The sequence below is a fragment of the Leucoraja erinacea genome, chromosome 4 (genome assembly GCF_028641065.1).
Source record: "Leucoraja erinacea ecotype New England chromosome 4, Leri_hhj_1, whole genome shotgun sequence".
Classification (NCBI taxonomy): Eukaryota; Metazoa; Chordata; class Chondrichthyes; order Rajiformes; family Rajidae; genus Leucoraja; species Leucoraja erinaceus.
In genome coordinates this window covers 56365261-56387906 of record NC_073380.1, presented here as the reverse complement: position 1 = coordinate 56387906, position 22646 = coordinate 56365261, and the positions used below count along the sequence as shown (strand labels likewise).

General features: G+C 41.6%; 1 protein-coding gene across 6 annotated transcripts in view; it reads right to left on the bottom strand.

Annotated features, from left to right (window-relative positions):
* LOC129696443 (intermembrane lipid transfer protein VPS13B-like) overlaps positions 1-22646 on the bottom strand; it is an 811841-nt gene that overhangs the window by 249312 nt on the left and 539883 nt on the right. For 5 of the 6 annotated variants that reach the window (XM_055634334.1, XM_055634333.1, XM_055634338.1 and 2 more), the window contains exons 28-30: positions 16489-16630; positions 15284-15695; positions 12093-12204 (exon numbers count right to left, since the gene is read on the bottom strand). In XM_055634334.1, coding sequence (XP_055490309.1) covers positions 12093-12204; positions 15284-15695; positions 16489-16630 — 666 coding nt within the window. Of the gene's footprint in view, positions 1-12092; positions 12205-15283; positions 15696-16488; positions 16631-18304; positions 18372-22646 lie in introns of all 6 variants that reach the window. The other variant, XM_055634339.1, reaches the window with a different exon arrangement.

The window sequence follows — 22646 nt, the reverse complement described above, 5'->3', positions numbered from 1 at the left end:
GGGGGCGGTGGTGAGAAGCCTAAACTGTAAATAATAATACAAGGGCATAAAAGAGAAATTAGAATTTGTGGAAATGTTCTGAAGTTAATATCTGTTGCTTGTGCTAACCACACGTTTTAGGATGAGATACATTCTATGTTCATTTTCAACAAATTCAGTGGAGTTTTACGCACAAAAAATAGGAACGAGGAGCTGCAGATGTTGGAGTAACTCAGCAGGCCAGGCAGCCTCTCAGGAGAACATGGATAGGTGGTGTTTCGGGTCGAGACCCTTCTTCAGACTCATAAAGGGCTGGAGCAACTCAGCAGGTCAGGCAGCAATTCTGGTGAACACAGATAATGACGTTTTGGGAGAAACCTTTTTTCAGATTCCAACAGATCTGAAGGATGGTCCAGACCAAAACCTCACCTATCCATGTTCAACAGAGATGCGGACTGACCTGCTGAGTTACTCCAGTACATTGTGTCCTTTAGGACATTGGGAAGTTACATGTTTATAACAATCCTGTAATTTCATCATCACCATTACTTAGGTTAACAACTTTTTTTTTAAGTACAGGTTTATTTGCTTAGTCAAATTTGACTTCCATTGTGAGATTCATATGCATGTCCCTGGGTCACTGGCCCAGACTCTGCATGTTTGACCAGTAACTTAATCACTATGTTACCATGCAGTGTGTTATCGTTATGCATGACCCGAGGGAAAATAAAAACTTGTTCTGGTGCGAAATCTGGTCACATCTGAAACTTGAGCAGGATTTTGAAGAAGCTAGGGAAAGAAACTGCACTCACTTTCCAACAAATATGTTGTAAGCTTGTGAATTTCAAGTTGAGGAAAGAGAATTGTCAGAATGGTAAAGTACAGTTGGTGTCCCTTGCTGGGAAATTGCACTGGAAACTAGAGTCAGAGAGTCATACCATGTGGAAACATGCCTTTCAGACCAACTTGCCCACACCGACCAACATGCCCCATTGACACGTCTCACCTTCCTGTGTTTGGCCCAGATCCCTCTAAACCTATCAAAATGTTTCTTAAATGTTGTGATAGTACCTGCCTAACTTACTTCCTCAGGCAGCTTGTTCCATACATCCACCCTTTGTGTTAACCAGTTACCCCTGAGTTTCCTATTAAATCTTTCCCCCTTCATCTTAAACCAATGTCCTCTGGTTCTTGATTCTCCTACTCTGGGCAACAGCTTCTTCCCATCTATTATCAGGCATTTAGGCAATCTATTCCTCTAAGGATTTGTACACCTCTGTAAGATCATCCCTCGTCCTCCTGTGCTACAAGGAATAAAGCCCTAACCTTCTCCCAGTGATTGCGTGGGTTTTCTCCGGATGCTCCGGTTTCCTCCCACACTCCAAAGACGTACAGGTTTGTAGGTTAATTGGCTTCTGTATAATTATTCCTAGTGTGCAAGATAGTGCAAATCTACGGGATGATAGCTGGTCAGGGCGGACTCTGTGGGCCGAAGGATCTGCTTCCATGCTGTATCTCTAATGTCTAAAGCAAAGTTAAGTTTTGTTTATAGAGAAACAATCGGTGAAATATCAGGTCATAAATGCATAGTTATTATAAAGCCCCAGGGAGGTTGCGAAAGGAATGCTCCAGAAATTCTTGCGCTGAAGTCGACTTTGTATCTTATTCCTGTCTGTTCCTTGGTGGTCACATAGATGTTGATGAAACAGGGAACATCCAACTGGATCTATGCTGGAGGAATTGTGATTTAGGGCTAAGTTGGTCTTTTTTCAAAATGCCAACAACTCTTGCTTTTTGAGATATATTCAAGATCATTGTGAAGCTAAGCTAACACAAATTCTGGAAGATTTTGATGGAAATTACATTAAACAGAAAAATAAACTGGCTTATTTTTGATAAACCGCACTGGGCTGCAATTCAAGTTTAAATGCACAGAACAAAGGGAGCACGCCGGTTCAAACGCTAAGTAAAGTCGCTGAAAAGGTATGTTATACTGACAGATTGTGGCCTGGAGGCACTATCATGAGTGCTCTGCTACTCCTACGCATCCATCCAAAGTAAAGAAATACAAAAAACCCTTGATTAGCAATGTGCGCTTAATCAGAGCAAAGGAAAAGAAAATCACTCGTTGGCAAAATGCCAGCTGAAAAATGCTTTGGAAATCCAGAATTAACAGTACACAGATCTTGGAATGTAGCATTTTTAAGTACGGTGGAAACGGATTCAACAGTCAGGTTGCAAAGAGAACTTTATCGTACACTTTTTGAGGTACAGCGCGGAAACAGGCCCTTCGGCCCACCGAGACCGCGCCGACCAGCGATCACTCCATACACTAGCACAATCCTGCACACTAGGAATAATTTACAATTTTACCAAAGCCAATTAATTTCCAAACCGGTACGTCTTTGGGGTGTGGGAGGAAACCGGAGCACTTGAAGAAAACTCACGCGGTCACGGGGAGAACGTACAAACTCTTACAGGTAGTCGGGATTGAACCCAGGTCTCTGGCGATGTAAGGCGGCAACTCCACTGCTGCGCCACTGTGCCACCCCAAACTTTATTGTAGGCTTTAGAGATATAGTGCGGAAACAGTGCCTTTGGTCCACTGAGTCCACGCCAATCAGCAATCTCCCCATACACTGGCACTATCCTGCACACTAGGGACAACATACAATTTTAGCAAAGCCAATTAACCTATAAACCTGTAATAAATTTATGTTAAAACAAGGAACCACAAATGTTGGTTTACATAAATAGACACAAAAGGGCAGTGAGATGTTGTTAGAGGTTATCTAAAATTGGAGAATTCAATGTTCATACCGTTGGGTTGTGATCCACCCAAGCATAATACAAGGTGGTGTTCCTCCAGTCTGAGTGTGTCCTCACTCTGGCAATGGAGGAGGCGCAGGACAGAAAGGTCAGTGTGGGAATGGGAAAGTAGAATCATTAGCAACTGGGAGGACTGATAGGCCATGGTGGACTGAACGCAAGTTGGCCGATCTCGGTCCGCCAAGGCCCACTGGATCTCCCGATTGCTAACCCTACAATCAGTCTGAAGATGGGTCCCGCTGAACTTAATAAATTTATATGGGGGGGGGGGGGGGGGGGGGGGGGGGGGGGGGTGTGTGAATTTGTGCTATGGAGAACAAATACCATGGGATTTTAAAGAGTCAGCATCATGTATGAAGTGTCAATCAGTGCGATTCCATGCATCGGCAACAATTGGTCCAGTGACCTAGTTTGCCCTGAAAACAAGTTGGAGTACTCTCTACCTCTCACGATAGATTAGTTTAGTTTAATTTAGAGATACAGTGCGGAAACAGGCCCTTCGGCACACCTAGTCCGTGCACCGCGTACACTAACACTACGGGCGCTGTCTGAACGGAGTTTGTACGTTCTCCCCGTGACCTGCGTGGGTTTTCTCTGAGATCTTCAGTTTCCTCACACATTCCAAAGTCATACAGGTGTGTAGGTTAATTGGCTTGATAAATGTAAAAATTGTCTAGTATATATTGTCCAACTTCCAGTAATGTCCCTGGTGGACTCTTCAGAAGTAATGACCACAAGGTACAAGGTACTAGGGACAATTTACAATTTTTGCCAAAGTTGTGAGAAGTGACACTCCCAAGCTTGAAGTAGAAGGAGGCTAGCAGGGCAAGGCGTTGAAATATAAAAATGTGAATTGTATAAGGATGCACAGCACATCAGATCAAAGCCTATGATGTATTAGGCCAATCCTTCTTCTCCCACTAAGTAGAAGGTACAGAAGCTTGAAAGCACATACTACCAGACCCAGGAGTAGCTTCTTCCCCTCTGTTATCAGGTTTCCGAACGGTCCTTCCACAAACAAGAGAACTGTTCAAATCACCTCTACCGCATTGAGGACATTGGATTTTGTCTGTGGAACTGATGCGCTACATTGCTGAGAACCATATTCTGCACTTTGTATCTTCCCCTTTGCTCTTTGAGTGTGAACTGATTGTATCCATGTACGGTACAACAGATTTGATTGGATAGCATGTAAAACAAAGCTTTTCACTCGGTACAGTGACAATAATAAACCTAAACCTAAATACCATTCAATGAAATGTATTCATAGGGATTGAACATAAACCTCTTTCAGAGACAGCATTGAAATAGGCCCTTCAGCCCACCCAGTCCGTGCTGATCATTGATCATCCATACACGCATTCTATCCTACACACTAAGGAAAGTTTACAATTTACAGACGCCAATTAACCTATAAACCTGTAAGCCTTTCGAGTGTGGGAGGAAACCAGAGCATCCAGAGATAACTCAAGCAGTCACTGGGAGAAAGTCCAAACTCCAAACAGACATTACCCATAGTCAGGATCGAACCCGGGTCTCTGACGCTGTAAGACGGCAACTCTACCTCTGCGCGCCACATCAAAGTACATTCAGCTATATCAAAATATATGCAAATTCTACAAATATATTTGTTGCATTGTAAGGTTTTTAGAATGTTATATCTTGTACTTTCTACGTGATATCTTACCACTAAATGTACCCTTTATCTGTGCACAACGACCAGCTTCATTTTGTTTATCTAGTCTTGTCTTTCATTGCATAAGCGCACAAACAAAAGCTTACCACTGTACCTCAGTACACTTGAAAATATTAAACTAAACTAAACTAAAATGTATTGCTGGGAACTTGACCCAAGCAGTCTTACAATCAATAGCATGAACCAATACCACCCCACCCCTCAATCCTCCCGTTAATCCTTTCTGCACATTTGGCTAATCCTTTATCCAAAACATATTTAACTACTCCTTAAAAACATCTCAACTACCCACATGACAGCAAGCTCTTCATTCTAACCGCTTTCTGTTTGACACTTCCCATGAGGTGGAATACTGCCAAGCAAATGCTAATTCCTTTACATTAAAGAAAGAAAAAATAAATGTTGGTGTGCAATGCTAAAGTGAACTACTGTAACGATTCAATGGTGTCCCGAGCTTCTGCTTCTACTCTGTTTACAAAAGGACAGCCTTGGGGCAGGAGAGAGGGGGAGCACAGTGCTGCAAATTGGTCCATTTAATTGGCATTTAACTGATTTGCACGCCTGGAATGCAGTTCAAGCACTATTTCTCTCTGCAGGCAAATGATGGGATTAGAATTCATCATCTCACAGGAGCTAACAATTTTGTGAATTCCTTTTTCAAGATGTGGGCATTAAGGGCCGGCCAGAATTTACTGCCCATCCCGAAATGTCCTCGAGATGGCATTGTGGAGCTGCTGTCTTACACCACTGAATTTAGATTCAGATTAGTTTATTGGCATATAAACTAGGGCGTAATGAAATTCCTCATTGGCATGAGGCTCACAGAGTAAACAGTTTAAGTTATAAGAGCAGTCTGGATGCACTGAGATTGTACTCCCTTGTTTTCAGCAGGTTGATGGGTGGTCTGATTGGGGCGTTAAAAATGGAGATTGGATTCCACAGGGAACTTCCAGGAATATGATTTCTTCCAGGAGACAAAAGATGTGTTTTATGAAACAATTTCCAAAGCAACTGGCAGTTTTGAGAAGACACAAACAGTCATAGTCATAGAGTCATACAGCGTGGAAACAGGCCCTTTAGTCCTTTCATAACAAGTCCCACCTGCCTGCTTTTGGCCCATAGCCCTCTAGACCCTGTCCTATCCATGTACCAGTGGCATGTAACATTCTGTAGATGAAAATCACTCCATGGCCATGCTAACCATCAATGCTAACTGGTCCTTTAACTACCTAGCTTCTCATCATTGTAAGCCCTTCCAAAACAAGCACTGCCTAAAAATAAATTGACTTCAATGGAATGATCTTCAGATACAGCTCTATGACTAAAGGATGTAACATGGTTCCGCTGCAAACAGGTACAGTTACCAACATTTTCTGGACACCAACCTCATCCCTCTCGTTTTAAATACCTTTTAAAATTTATATCGCTGATCAAGCTTTTGGGTCACCTAACCTATAATCTTATTATAAAATTTGGTAATATAAACCTGAGGGATCACCTTTTCACTCAGAGGGTGGTGGGTATATGGAACACTGCCACGGCATGGCCACCAGCTCAGTCAAAGACTCAGTCTCACCCCAGTCACTCCCTGTTCTCCCATCTCCCATCAGGCAAGAAGTACAGAAATGTGAAAACGAGCACCTCCAGATTCAGGAACAATTTCTCCCCAGCTGTCATCAGGCAACTGAACCATTTATCACCAACTAGAGAGCCATCCTGACCTACGATCTACGTGATAGGAGACCCTCAGATTATCTTTAATCGTACTTTACTGGACTCTATCTTGCACTGAACATTATTCCCTGTATCTGTACACTGTGGAAGGCTTGATTGCAATCATGTATAGTCTTTCCATTGACTGGTTAGCATACAACAAAAAACACCTTTTCAATGTACCTCGGCACATGTGACAATAAACTAAACTAATCTGTCAGATAAGATGGTTGAGGCAGGTATAGATTTATAAGACACATTTAACAGATACTTGGACAGGTACATGGATAGGAAAGGCTCAGTGGGATATGGGCCAAATGCAGGCAAATGGGACCAGCTTAGATGGGACATCTAGGACCGAAGGGCGGTTTCTCTGCTGTATAACTCTATGACTCAATAACATTCCTCTAAAACCTCTCGGTGCCATGTCATCACTGTATATTAGAATCAAAATCTGCTAACTATGTACAAGATTTTATTAGAATTAAACATTTGTTTTGACAACTGATAAAAACTATTAAGAAGCATAGAGAACATGAGGTATGCCTATTAAGCCATCAAAATAGTAGAAGAACTTAGCACATTAAGCCAATACATACAATTCTTGGAAAACTTTTGAATGAGACATTACACATCACTATATCATAAATCGCTTTGACTGCTGGTGTGCACAATATATAATGTTCAACACTTCCCTGAGACTAAGCCAATAGTATAAAACTCAACTTAACTGATTAGATTTGAAGTAGGATTTGTTATTATATTATTGCCGTTACTCCATAATACAATACACTAAAGAGATTTGTTTCATAAAAGTCTTTCTATTAAATAGGATTTTATTTCATTTTGGTTGCATCTACTCATGCTCAGCATTAGCCTGATGTGTCTGCTGTACAGTCATATGGTAAGACCATACTGTATGTTTTTTGATCTACTATTTCAAATGCTTCTTAAATCACAGAACTATTTCTATTTATTAACATTAAAAACATGACATATATTGAAGCTTTCAGCTGGCTTTTTTCTGGTATTTCGTTAGCAATTCTGAATTACCTGCTGCCCTGTGTTTCACCGAAACCTGGCTTTGTGAGTTGACCCCGGACAGCGCACTGCAACTGGCTGGCTTCCAACTTCACAGAGAAGTGGAGGCAGCAGGGAAATCAAGAGGCGGTGGAATATGCTTCTATACCAACCAAGACTGGTGCAGCGACATCATGGTACTGTCAAACTTCTGCACTCCCAACCTGGAATCCCTCTTTATAAACTGTAAACCCTTCTACTCTCCGAGGGAATTTAACTCCTTTATTCTCGCTGGAGTTTACATTCCCCCCCAAGCTTGTGTACGTGAGGCACACATGCAACTCGCTGACCAGGTAATGAGAGTAGAGAGTGACTTCCCTGCCTCCATGGTCATTGTTTTGGGGGACTTTAACAAAGCTAACCTCAGCCGTGACCTTCCAAAATACAGACTTCATGTTACCTGCCCCACCAGAGGGGAGTGATCACTGTTACACGTCAATCAAGAACGCATATCGCTCTGTTCCCTGGGCGGGTCTGGGTCTCTCTGATCATTGCATAGTTCACCTTATTCCGACCTACAGGTAGAAACTAAAAGCTGCTAAGCCTGTGGTCCGAACAACGAAAAGGTGGACAAGCGAGGGCATTGAGAACCTACAATCCTGCTTTGACTGCACGGATTGGAATGTGTTCAGGGAAGCCACCACAAGCCTCGATGAGTATACGGACACTGTATCATCATATGTCAGCTTTTGCGAGGACAGTTGCATTCCAACTAAGACCCGGACATGGTTCAACAACACCAAGCCCTGGTTCACTGCAGAACTCAGACAGCTCTGACGGTCTAAAGAGGAGGCCTACAGGAGTGGGGATGCAGACCTCTAAAGGCAGGCCAAGTACAAGCTGAGAAGAGGAATCAGAGCTGCCAAGGAAAGGTACTCTGAGATGTTGAGGAGCAAGTTCTCAGCGAGTGACTCTTCTTCAGTTTGGAAGGCAAGAAATTACCAGCTACAAGAAGAAAGTCCCCCGCTCTTTGGACAATTTGGACCTAAATGAGTTTTACTGCAGGTTTGCAAATCAGAAACGTAACCCTTGTACCCCCTCCCCCCCTCCCCAACCAACACAGCCAGACCCCAGTCCACAAAGAATGGACCCTGCACCCTCTCCTTCCCATTCACCACTTCATACCTACTTAAGGCAAGACTACAGTATGAAAAGACTGGACACATTTCCCACCCCAACCAACACTTCACCCCCACTAACAGCCTGACATCAGTCTGCAAAGACTGGGCCCTTCTACACCCACCCCCCTCCAATCACCACTTCACATCCAATCACCCACACCCGCTGTGCTGCACAACATAACCTCCAACATAACAATAAAAATAGAGGTGGAGGGGATTTTCAGAGGACAAAAGAGCCGGAAGTGTCCTGGACCTGACAATGTTTCCCCCTCTACTCTTACGCTCTGTGCCAAACAGCTGGCACCGATCTATAGACATTTTTAACCTGTCCCAGCAAACATGTACTGTCCCTGCCTGCTTCAAAGTCTCCACTACTGTCCCAGCACCCAAAAACGCAAGGATTACTTGTCTTAATGACTACAGGCCTGTCACACTGACCTCTATAGACATGAAGACACTCGAGAGGCTTGTGCTGGCCAAGCTGAAAAATATCACAAACTCCCTGCTGGACCCTCTGCAGTTTGCATATCGGGCCAATAGATCTGTGGATGATGCAGTCAACCTGGGCCTGCACTTCATCCTACAGCACCTAGACCACCAGGGGACCTATGTGAGGATCCTGGTTGTTGATTTTAGCTCTGCATTCAACACCATTGTGCAAGAGCTACTACACTACAAACTTTCCGAGTTGACTGTGCCTGAACTCCTCTGTCGGTGGATCACCGACTTCCTGACAGACAGGAAGCAACATGGGAGGCTGGGAAAGCACATCTCGGACCCACAAATGCTCAGCATAGGAGCACCGCAAGGCTGCATACTCTCTCCTCTCCTCTCTCTACACCAACAACTGCACCTCCACAGACACCTCTGTCAAGCTTCTCAAGTTTGCGGACGATACAACCCTGATTGGACTGATCCAGGATGGGGAGGAATCTGCCTACAGACAGGAAGTGTCACAGCTGGCTTCCTGGTGCCGTAGCAACAACCTAGAGCTCAATGATCTTAAGACAGTGTAATTGATTGTAGACTTTAGTTGAGTTCCCCCTCCCCTTACTCCACTCACCATCAACAACACCACAGTCACATCTGTGGAGTCTTTTAAGTTCCTGGGAAACATCATCTCCAAGGACCTTAAGTTGGGGGCTACCATCAACTCCACAGTCAAAAAGGCACAACAGAGGATGTACTTCCTGCGGCAGCTGAGGAAGCACAATCTGTCACAGGTAATGATGGTCCAATTCTACACGGCCATCGTAGAGTCTGTTCTCACCTTCTCCATCATGGTCTGGTTTGGCTCAGCCACCAAGCACGACACCTGGAGGCTGCAGCGAATCGTCCGATCAGCAGAGAAGATTATTGGCTGCAACCTTCCCTCCATTGATGAACTGTACACTGCAAGGGCCAGGAAGCGAGCGGGCAAGATCATCTCTGACCCCTCTCACCCTGGCCACAAACTCTTTGAATCACTTCCCTCTGGAAGGCGACTCCGGATTGTCAAAGCTGCCACAGCCAGACATAAAAACTGTTTTTATCCAAGAGTAGTTGCTCTACTCAACAGCCAAAAATCTTTGATCTGGTATTTTGTTGGTTCACATGCTTGATCAATGGTGTTTTATCATTAATGTCATTGTTATTAATGTTTAGCGTTTTCTGAGTCATTCGTAACTGTCGCTGTATGTCATGTTGTTACTTGTGGGCAGAACACCAAGGCAATTCCTTGTATGTGAATACTTGGCCAATAAACTTACTTCCTTCCTTACTTACTTACTTACTTACCTGGGGCAAGCGTTTAACACCTTACAGTGATGCAGGGCGGCACAGTGGTGCAGCGGTGGAGATGCTGCCTTTAAGCGCCAGATACCCCAGTTCGATGCTGACAACCTGTCTGATTGTACATTTTCGCTGTGATCGCGTGGGTTTTCTCAGAGTACTCCAGTTTCCTCCCACACTCCAAAGATGTACAGGTTTGTTGGTTAATTGGCTTTGGTAAAAAAAATTGTCAATCATCCCTAGTGTGTTGGATAGTGCAAGTGTACGGAGTGATCGCTGGTAGACGGGAACTCGGTGGGGCGAAGGGCCTGTTTCTGTGCTCTATCTATGAAGTCTAAAGTCAAAACATTTGTGTCATCTGATCTACATACAGAATAAGAAATGTCTGAGAGTAGGTTCAACTGGGGAGATCTCGAAAGAACTGCCAACAACCGAGTGAGGTGGAGGACATTTGTCAATGGCCTAAGCTCCCTAGAGGAGCAAAGGGCTTAAGAAGAACAAGAAAATCTACATAACAATGAGAGAGCTAACAAAATTTACTGAAGAAGACACAAAATGCTAGAGTAACTCAAGTATCCAGAGTGCGTAATAATCAATTGCACCAAAACTGAACAATGAAATTCTTACTCGCAGCAGCACAACAGGTTTAAAACTCAGTACTCAATAGATAACATAGTAAACAACCAAAAAAAGTTCAATAAATAAAAAAAATACTATATAGTGTTAAGAGAAAACGTGTGTTTTTGCCGGTTGTTACGGTTTCCAACCATACTCCAAAGACATACAGGTTTGAAGGGTAATTGCCCTGATTTAATTGTAAATTGTCCCTCGTGTGTGGGGATCGCTGGTCAGCACAGATGCGGTGGGCCGAAGGGCATGTTTGTACGCTGGATCTCCAAACTAAATTATATCTAATCTCTAAGTCCCTAGTTTGTAGTTCAGAGTTCAGTTGGGAGTCTGTAGTGTCCAATAGGCTGATGGGTGTTGGGATACAATACATCATCAATCCATGTTCTCCACAGAGTATGCCTGACCCAATGAGTTACTCCAGCACTGTGTCTTTGTTTTTCGTAAACCTTGCATCTGCAGTTCCTTGTGTCTCAAACCTACTGAACTCACCTCACTCAATTCATTTTTCTCACAACTAGCTCGAGCTGATGCTTTTTGTTTGTGTAGTGATGCCAAAGGAGAATTAACAATCTTTCACATGACTAATATCTGCCTAGTTCCACAATCTACATGATTTAGTATGTTTTACATATCCTGGGAAGGTTTACAGAGATTAAGTTGTGTCAAAAAGCTTCATCTTCGAAGTTCTTTCTTTCATATTTGCAGCCAACATGACCTCAACATGAATTTGTGCCAAGTTTGCCTCCCATTAATAATGGACATGACACTTTTTTATTTTGAGTCATAGAGTATTACAGCGTGGTCAAATGCCCATTGGCCCAAATTGTCCACACCAGCCAACATGTCCCATCTACACTAATCGTACCTGCCTGCGTTTGCCCCATTTCCCTCTAAACTTGCCCTATCCATCTACCTGTCTTACCTATCCATGTAAATGATTCATAAACATTGTGATATCTCCTCCGGCAGCTCGTTCCGTACACAAAATTGCGTGAAAAAGGTACCCCTCAGGTTCTATTAAATCATTCCCCCCTCATCTTAAACCTATGTCCTCTGGTTCTCGATTCCCCTACTCTGGGTAAGAGATTCTGTGTGTCTACCCGATACATTCCTCTCATGATTTTGTACTCATGAGAGGAATACAATAAAAAAAACTCCCCGTTAAGCTAGATTGCAGCAAAATAATAATGATGCTTCTGGTAATGACATTAAGGGGAGAGTTCAAAATACATTCAAAAGATTTTCAGGCAGCTTTTCTGGATGGATTTACTTACTGGTAAACGTCTTTCCTCAGAACTGTCCTTCCGAGCGGGTTATCAGCTTGTGGAGCCATGGATACTGAACCAATTTTAACAACCAAAGTATCCTCTTTAGTCTCTGCAACTCCTGCAATTCAAATTGTGAAATGCACATTACCAGGTTGTAAGTTCCAATTTAATTTAAACTTACTGAAGTAAAACATGTAGGTTATCTTGTATTGTATTGTATTCTTGTATTCAAATTTTATTGTCGTTGCCTCACTTTGAGACAACGAAATGAATTTCCCGTACAGGCAGTATCGTTAAAAAAAAATCACAAGAAAAATAATAAAAATAAATAATAAATAAATAATAAAACATATTAAAAATAAAATTGAAATTGAATTAAAAATTTAACAAAAGCACAAACACAGAAAGTCCACGACACAACATAACATAAATGGCACCCAGGTGAGGACGGCACCATAGTCCAGCCAGCCTCCCCTCTGTGTCCATCCGTGGTCGGGGCCTTCCGAGCACCCGCAGTCGCCGCCCCGGGTGGCCCGATGTTCAGGCCCTCACGCCGGGCTGGTGGAACGCTGACGCCGAACCCCGACGGTGAGCATCCTCCTCCTCAGCGGCCCGGACCTTCTGATCAGCCGCCTCCCGCTGCCGGAGTCTGCAGCTCCTGAGTCCACAGGCCGAGCTGGGCAGAGTCGCAGGACCCCGCGTTGTTAGTCAGCGCCGCCCGCGTTGGGAGCTCTGCAAACCGCAGCTCCATGATGTCGGTGCAGCAGGTCCAGCACTCCGGGCTCCAGACGGCAACCCCCGGTAAGGCATCACCAGCCCCGCGATGTTCCAGCACTGTCCCGCCGCTGCTGGAGCTCCGGTCGATCCCGGCAGGAAAGGCCGCGCCAATCCAGGTAGGTAGGCCGCTGGGGGGGGGGGGGGGGAGGACGCGACTCGAATAATAGTCGCGTCCTCAGGAAGCGGCTAAGTACGGTAAACCGTGCCCTCTTCCCCCACATAAAAACACCAAAAAACACAAAAAAACACACTTTTAACATAACTAAATAAATAAATAATTTATTATAATAATAAATAATCCAGGTTATGGCCTGGATGCTAAATACATAGGAAGAACATTCTCCATCAAGGCATTCCATTTGTGTTATTGAACAGTTAAAGAACTATCCTATAATTGGCACAAAACTCAGCGGTCAAGCAGCATCTTTGGTGAAAAGTAATAAGTGACATTTTGCGTTGAGACCCTTCTTCAGACTGATAGTCTGGGGACAGAGAAACTAGAGATAAGAAAAGGTGCAAAGAACCTTTGTTTGTTGGTACCTTAGTTTGTTCTTTGTCATATCTCCAGTTTCCCTCTCCCCTGGCGCTCAGTCTGAAGAAGTCTCGACACAAAATGTCACCTGTTCCTTTTCACTAGAGATGCTGCCTGACCCGCTGAGTGACCTTAGCTTCTTGTGTCTATCTTTGTTGTAAACCAGCAACTGCAGTTCTTTCCTAAACAATGAAATATCCTAGTTTGAGGTAAGTCAAACATAAATCATAGAGTCATAGAGTTATACAGCAGGCCATTGGCCCTTCCTGCCCATGGTGGCTAAGTTGGCATTCCAAGCAAGTTGCATTTTCGTGTATTTAGCTCACATTCCACTAAAGCCCTTCGGTTTAGGTTGAGGTTTATTATTGCCACATGAACTGAGGTACAGTAAAAAGCTTTATTGTGTCTACTATCCAATCAGATATATCATACATAAATACAATCAAATCAAACTCAAATACAATAGATAGAGCAAAGGGGAAGTTACCAAGTGCAGAATATATTTTCGGCATTGTAGCCCATCTGCTCCATAGACAAAGTCCAATGTTCACAATGGGGTAGAGGTGAATCGGACATTACCCTAGCTTATGGAATGACTGTTCAGAAGCCTAATAACATGGGGAAAGAAGCTGTTCCTAAGTCTGGTGGTGTGTACTTTCAGGCTTATGTATCTTCTGCTGGATGGGAGCGGGAAGAAGGAGGAATGACCTATCCGTTTATCTCAGTCATAGAGTAATATAGCATGGAAACATGCACTTCGGCCCAACTTGCCCATGCCGACCAACATGTCCATCTACACGTCCCATCTGCCTGCGTTTGGTCTATAGTGCATTCAGAAAGTATTCAGACCCCTTCACTTTTTCCAGATTTTGTGACGTTACAGCCTTACTTTAAAATGGATTCAATTATTTTTTTATTATCATCAATCTACACACAATACACCAGAATGAAGAAGCAAAAACAGGTATTCAGAAAATTTTGCAAAGTAATTAAAAATAAATAACTGAAATATCACATTTACATAAGTATTCACACCCTGCTATGACACTCAAAATTGAGTTTAGGTTCATCCTGTTTCCATTGATTATGCTTCAGATGTTTCTACAACTTGATTGGAGTCCACCAGTGGTAAATTAAATTGATTTGACATGATTTTGAAAGGCACAGAGCAAAAACCAAGCCATGAAGACGAAGGAATAAGTGTGACAATTGATAACATTTGACAATTGATAACATTTGAATAATTGACTGATTAAATAGAATGCAAAATTGTATGGGACAAATAGGGTGAAAGTTATAAACTAACCCACAACTCCCTATTCATCTTAGATAAGGCATTTTATTTCACAAAAATGATGCACCCGTACTTGTGCAGTTGCCTTCAGTAAATCTATAAAAAAATATTTGGATAAGTACATGGATAGGAAAGGTTTAGAGGGGCACTAAGTGCTGGAGTAACTCAGCAGGTCAGACAGCATCTCTGGATAACATAGATAGGTAACGTTTCAGGTTGAAACTGAACTGAACAGGCTGAAGAAAGAGCCTGACCCAAAATTTCCCCAACCCATGTGTAGTCTACGATTTGGAGAGATATGAGACAAACATAAGCAAATGGGACAAGATTAGATGTGGGCAGATGGCAGATGCTGGAATCTCGTTGGACCAAAGAGACACAAAATGCTGGAGTAACTCAGCGGCTCAGGCAGCATCTCTGGAAAACATGGATAGGTGACGTTTCGGCTCGACACCCTTCTTCAGACTGCCAAAGGGGGCTATTTCAGAGGTGTATGACTCCTTCACCAGAACTCAAACAATATTCTAGGTGCGGTGTAAACCAGATTCAATGAGGAGCTAGGAACCATTTTGTTAACAATGTTCAATAGATTACCTCCTTCATGCTGCTCATGCTCCCCTTTGGGAAAGAAAACTCGGATAACACTTGTGTTGATGTACATAAGCGGCAGGTCTCGCGATGTCAAGGTATGTGCCCTCATGGGTTGCCCCGTTGATTTCCTCTTTCCCCTTGGGTTCTTCGGCAACTTAGCTTGGAATATGCCGGCCACCTTGTGAATCAGTGGGAAGGAGAGCACAACGTCGAAAGGCTGGGCACTGAGGAGGATCTCGTGAAGGTACTGGGGAGAACTGTCCACCACGCCTTCCGACAGCCTGTGCAAGCTCCGCGAAGCCCGCTCCGACCTCGACGTTAACTTGTGCCTGACGTTTCGCGTTACCGCCCTGGTGTAGGTGAGGGAAAGAAATCCGTGCTGCTGGTGGGAGCCTTCCAAAAGTTTGGCTGCCATCTGCATGATCACAAAGTATACACCACAAATCAATAATGGGTAGCGGATATTTATGCCAAATAAAACAGAGAAAAGTTACTTTATAGTAACCATGCTTCTTAAGACAGTTTTAAAGTCATTCATTTTAAGCTGAAAGCATGACCATCTGCAATAAATATATAAAAATGAAAGTAGCCATTTTCAAAGTCTCTTACAAGCAAATTACTTCCTTGTGTAACACTAGGAGGGCCCTACTTTTAAACTAAAACACACAATACTGTAATTGAAGCCCAGGTTTACTTCGAGTGAAAAACTATTTTAATGGTTTTCATTACTAGTTTCCACTTGCAAATACTGCTTGCTGACAAAGATTCATTGTTTTAAAATTACTTTTACACCTGTTCCAAGTGTTTCGTTTTAAACAAGTCTGGGAATATACAGCTCCACATATATAATTGTTCCATTAAAGTGACTAACTGCACCTTGTGCTCACTTCTCTTACTCCACTGAGCACAAGGGTGAAGTCGCAAACCTGCTTGCAAGGGCCAAATCGATGAAGGAGCCGACTAATTTCAGAAACTCTCCAGCACTGTTGTGACATTTGAAGGAATAATACCTTTTTATAATCGTTGTCGAAACTGCCTGGTTATATTTAATGCCTTGTGCATTAAAAAAAAGGAAGTGGTGCTACACAAGGAAATAATTGAAAGATTGATCACAAATTGAAGATTTCACACATGCATTGCAATAAATTTATATAGATTAAAGGTTAGATTTAATTAAAGCAGTAATAGTAATTTAACTTATTCCTTACAGGAGGAAAGAAGCCAGAGAAATGACTGAAAGGATCTTGCTTGCTGAGGGGTCGGATCAACAAGGTGCGTCTGTTCAGCTTGTCAGTACAAGAAAGTACGACACCTCCGAAATGCCCCAGAGACCACGGGCCTTCCCCGAGGCTTGAGGTGATGGACAGGAGAGAGAAAAGAGACAGTAGTGGGGAGGGGTAAAAGCAATAAAAAAGGCCATAAGCAAAAAAAAATTTAAAGATTGTGTTGATTATACTGAAGGTTATAACAGTTGAAGGCAGCTGGAGATAAAGCCATCCAGGTGATCCCATGTTATGTGTTTCCAAGATCAAGTAATAAGTGGATAAGCCACTTTATCCACATGTCATTTGAAGGGCTGGGGAGATCATCAGTTAAAAGTTTTTTATTAAGCAAACTTTGACCAATTAAATTTCCAAAATATTACACTTACAAAAGGTAAGGAGTTTGGAAGGAATTAAGTACCAAAACAATTACTGTTTTAACGTTTTAATTTTGCATTAATTATTCAATTGGGGACACATAACAAAGGGAAACCATGAAGATAAACTTACAGACTTCCTTCTGGTCTAATGTTCGTAATTAAATTCAGCAGAAAGTAGAAAATTAAACCTGTTTGATTTGGAATCTAAGCAGTAAGCAGCATCAGAAATGAGAAAACACGGTTACAAGAACTAATACCATTGCCTTCACAAAACGCAGTCTTTTTAGAATGGCGTATATCTGACATACACTCAAGTAATTATTTCAACCTCTGTTATTCTTTCATTTTGTCGTAAAGAAGAAAGTGCTTTAAAGAAAATGTATGAACGTATTTATATAATTCTTTGAATTATTATGAATAATACCTTTTATTTATGAGAGGAAAGTCTTACAGATGAGAGTGGTAGCCATCTGTTCAGAATTATGCTTGCCATTTTTTCTTGCAATTTTAAAAAGTAATTCTGATATTGAAGAGGTTTAGTTTTCACCAATAAAAAATAGATTTAAAAGGAAAACATATTAGTTTGAAATTCAAACTGCCATTGTATGGATAGATTAGACTGGGAATCTCAAATGCTCCTGAAGAGATCATTAAGGAGGACAAAATGGAGGAAATTTCTTACTAAATTGAAATCAGGAAACTATATTTGAAAGACAAGTATGAAACGTTCTGGATATTTGTTTACTTATCTTTGAGGACCTATTGTATTAAGAAATCGGCGTTCTCTCGTTAAACTAAGGATTAAATCAGATTGTACGTTGTCTTCATGGAATGGATAGGATGAATGTATTGTCTCTTATCCAGAGTAGGGGAACCAAGATCCAGAGGACATGGGTTTACGGTAGGAAGGGTAAGATTTAATAGAAACCAGAGGGACAACTTTTTCACCCAGAGGGCGGTGGGCATATGGGATGAGCTGCCAAGGGAGGTAGTTGGGTCAGATAATATAACAGCATTTAAAAGACACTTGGACAGATATATGGAATGGAAAGGTTTAGAGGGATCTGGGCCAAACATTGGCAAATGGGGCTGGTGTAGATGAGTCAGGCCGAAGGGCCTGTTTCCATCTTGTAAAACTCTACGACTCTATTGCAGTAAAGAAAACAATTTGCTGAACAGCATATTTCCTGGATCATTTCACATATGAAAGAAGAGGCTGCATGAAGCTTGCAAAGTGACGTGTCAAACTGTGAAATTCTGCTGAACAGATTAGTACTTGTAACCATTGTCTTCACATTCTGCCTTAGAATTTGCAAGATATTTATCATTCAGTTTGAAGCATTGAGAAGTCTGCAGTGAGTTATTCACGATGAGAGTCTCACCCCAGGTTTTTCTTTGCATTGTAGAAGGAGTCCATCAAACTGTCCTGTGTGCCAGCCTTCATCTGGCCTGGAAAACACAATTCCTGCCTTGTCTAGTCTAAGCAGTCTGGTGATTTAGAGTGACTTACATAAAATATAAACTACACTGAAAATACATGCACCCAGTATTAACTAAACACAGGGAGAAAGAATCATCATTAAGCTCAATAAACAAATTTGAAATTCCATTCAGTAATACTTATCATCATTTATGAAGCAGCAATATATTTGTGGATTGGTTAACACTTCACCGATATCACTGGAAATAAATGTTGTCTATTCTGCAAGAACATTTCATGAGATTCTTGTGCATTGTTCAGCTGCATGTGGGGATTCAAAATGAAATGGCCCAAATGGGATGAGACCGGAATCCTAGGCGACCTGTACAGATATAATTCAAACCCCACTTGAACTCTTACGGTATTTTTGACTTTATTTTTCTTAATTCTACATAGTATTTTCTTTAATCCACACTAAAAATGGAATCTGCCCATATAACACTTACAATGCCTAAGATAAACAAAGCACTCATAATCTGATCATTGGGACAGAAAAATGCAAAGCCAATGATAACCCCATTGAAATAGAAACATAGAAAATAGGTGCAGGAGGAGGCCATTCGGCCCTTCGAGCCAGCACCGCCATTCATTGTGATCATGGCTTATTGTCCCCTATCAATAACCCGTGCCTGCCTTCTCCCCATACCCATATTCCATATCCCATAAATCTATTGTGTCATTAAAAAAAACATATTATTGTTTGTTGTAGAATCCATTTGGGTTTGTCCATTGAGTTGGTTGGTAAGGGCAGGATAGTTGTAGAGTGATACAGCACAAAAAACAGACCCTACAGTCCATCGAGTCGGCACTCAATCTCTCATGTTGCACTAACCCAACATTCTTCTTAACACCACTCAGATTCTACCACTCACCTAAACACTACAAGGAATTTGCAGTGACCAATTAATCTACTAATCTGCAAGCTTTTGGCAGGAAAACCTCACAGTCCCAAATTCCACACATACAATATCTGAGGTCAGGAATGAACCCAGGTCCCGGGCGCTGTGAGGCAGGACTCCATTAGTGGCGCCACTGTGCCACCCAGATAGTGCAGAATGTGAAAAGGGAAAAGTACAAGTGTAAAACAATGTTTTGTTGTAACATGTTGAGGGCTGTGGAGGGAAACACGAGTTTGAAATAAAACATTAAAAAATAGAATTATACTAAAAAGAAAACTGGCAAGGTGAATCTCAAAATCTGAATTTAAAATTTACTGAAAAGCACCTTGGCAGGCAGACTCTACATTTTATATCTGAGAAATAATGGAGATATTTGCAGACTCTTATTTTCTTAACTTGCTTTTTTAACTAACCTTAGAAAATGGGATTTTTAAGAAACCGATACTTTTACATTAACCATATAACCATATAACAATTACAGCACGGAAACAGGCCATCTCGGCCCTACAAGTCCGTGCCGAACAATTATTTTCCCTTAGTCCCACCTGCCTGCACTCATACCATAACCCTCCATTCCCTTCTCATCCATATGCCTATCCAATTTATTTTTAAATGATACCATCGAACCTGCCTCCACCACTTCCACTGGAAGCTCATTCCACACCGCTACCACTCTCTGAGTAAAGAAGTTCCCCCTCATGTTACCCCTAAACTTCTGTCCCTTAATTCTGAAGTCATGTCCTCTTGTTTGAATCTTCCCTATTCTCAAAGGGAAAAGCTTGTCCACATCAACTCTGTCTATCCCTCTCATCATTTTAAAGACCTCTATCAAGTCCCCCCTTAACCTTCTGCGCTCCAGAGAATAAACACCTAACTTATTCAACCTTTCTCTGTAACTTAGTTGTTGAAACCCAGGCAACAATTAAAAAGCAAAAAAACTTCAGATGACGACAATCTGAAATACAGGGAATTCTTGCAATATTTAGCTGGTCAGGTAGCATCTGCATAGAGAAATATAAGTAACATTTCAGGTTAATGGATTTTCAATACGTCAATGATTAATGTATAAAAAGTCATCAACCTGAAGTGTTACCTCTGTTTCTCTCTCAACTGAGGCTGTCTGACCTGCCGAGTTTCCAAAATCTTTTCTGTCTTTTTGGTATTTGAATACCACAACAGCCTTTTTTTATTTAACACCTCACCCATTCATATGAGTTTGAAGAAATGTGTTAATTATTTTCTGTGCCATACTCCAACGACTGACTGGATCATGGGTCTGCCACTTGCACCAGGCACTATCTTACACAAAGGACCTAGCTAGGCACTTTGCCCACCTGGTTACGAGAGTCAAGAGTGTCATATGCACCAGAAACAGCCTTGCCAGTGGAAATTAGATAACAGTTGGATGCTTATTTTTGTTTAAGATGATAATCTATTAATATGGGAATGCATGACAAATTATTTTTTCTTAGTAGCAGGCTGTTGCATTAACTCAACTCAAAATAGCTTTGAATTGTACAAGGTACATCAGCTTGATGCCTGCCCGCATCATAACAAGTGTTTTTGACCCATACATTTTAGGGAACCTGATCTATATGAACAAAGGAAAAATTGTCCAATTCAGATCATCAGACTTCAAGTCATCTACAACACTGCTCTGGTAGTTAGTGGTAAATTAGAGAACATTCTTAAAAATAATAAGCACAGGTTAATTAACCTCACACATAATTATGACATGTCTTAATGACTATCACAAGACAACATTTCATTATAAACATCTCAGATATTTATATGGAATGAAGTTTAAGAACATGATTAATAGCCTTCAATCATCATTACTGACACCAATTTTTCATTCCAGATTTATTTAATTTACCAAATTTTCATCCCCCTCCTACCATGATGTGATTTGAACTCATTGTCATTTTAGGCCTATGGTATATTAATGATATGAATATTAAGAGCAAACGATATCACGTAAATTATATTCAAAGTGCCATTTCAGTGAACTAAAAATGAAGAATTAAATCGCATCTCTGATTTTGACATTCTATTGCATTTTTGAGGTTCGCTGATACGCTCCCATATTTTAGCACGGTGAACTTTTATCAAATTTTCGAAGGCTCTAAATACCTTGATGCTCAAAGATCACGGCCAATGTAACCCTCAGACTTTCATAAGACATAGTAGCAGTATTAGGCCCTTCGGCCCATCAAGTCTACTCCGTCATTCAATCGTGGCTTTTCCATCTCAACCCCATTCTCCTGCCTTCTCCCCGTAACCTTTGATGCCCAGCCTCAAAAGAGAATTATTGTTTAATTAAAAGTATCAACCTTAAAGTCCTATCGTGCAAGACAGAAAACTATTTCAACAGTTAGCTATGATTCTCTCTCACTTTGCTTTCTTATTTCATCTGTATCATTCTCTCATCTTTTATTTTACAATAATATTTAGTCTTCCTTAAGTAACCAACTGAAGATATGAATCACGAGTGGAGTAGGATGTTGATCTGTTCAGAAACACAACTCGCAAACTATAAACGGGTCTTATCTCGTATCTCCATTTCAAATTGAATGCAAAAGATTAAAAACAACATCCTCACATTTTTCTTTCAATTTTACTGATACACTGAGAAATCTCAAAAAAGATTGCAATGGAAACAAATTACAAAGCAGCCTTTGCAATAATAAATCATTCCTTAATCATTTTATATCTAAATACTTCTCAATATGGATGTTTATAGCCTGTGATTCACTTTATAAACCTTGGTGAGTTAGGTTTACATAAATGGTGGAAAGCAAAACTGGGTGAGACGATTGAAACCAGGCCATGGTACCTGTGTGATGAAATCACAGAATTTGCAAGATTCATCCCATAAATGGACAAACTTGAAAAGGAAGGTGGGCCATCAAAAATTTACATACAAATCACTATCAAAAATTGTTGTGGAGCTTAGTTTAGTTTAGTTTAATTTAGTTCAGAGATACAGCGTAGAAATAGGTACCAGGCTTTGCTGTACCAAAGGCTGCAAGGCCAAAGTTCTCAGTTCATTGGTAGAGGGGCACTGTCACACATCTATCTGCAAATTTTGCCCGATACAAATCGCACGAACATAACACAAAGTGCTAAAGTAACTCAACAGGTCAGGCAGTATCTGTGGAAGATAGACACAATATGCTTGAGTAACTCAGCGGGTCGGACAGTATCTCTGTAGTAAAGGAATAGATAATGTTTCAGGTCGTAACCCTTCTTCAGTCTTAAGAAACGTTACTTTTCTCCAGAGATGCTGTCTGACCCGCTGAGTTACTCCAGCATTTTGTGTCTATCTTTTGTAATAGGCCAGCA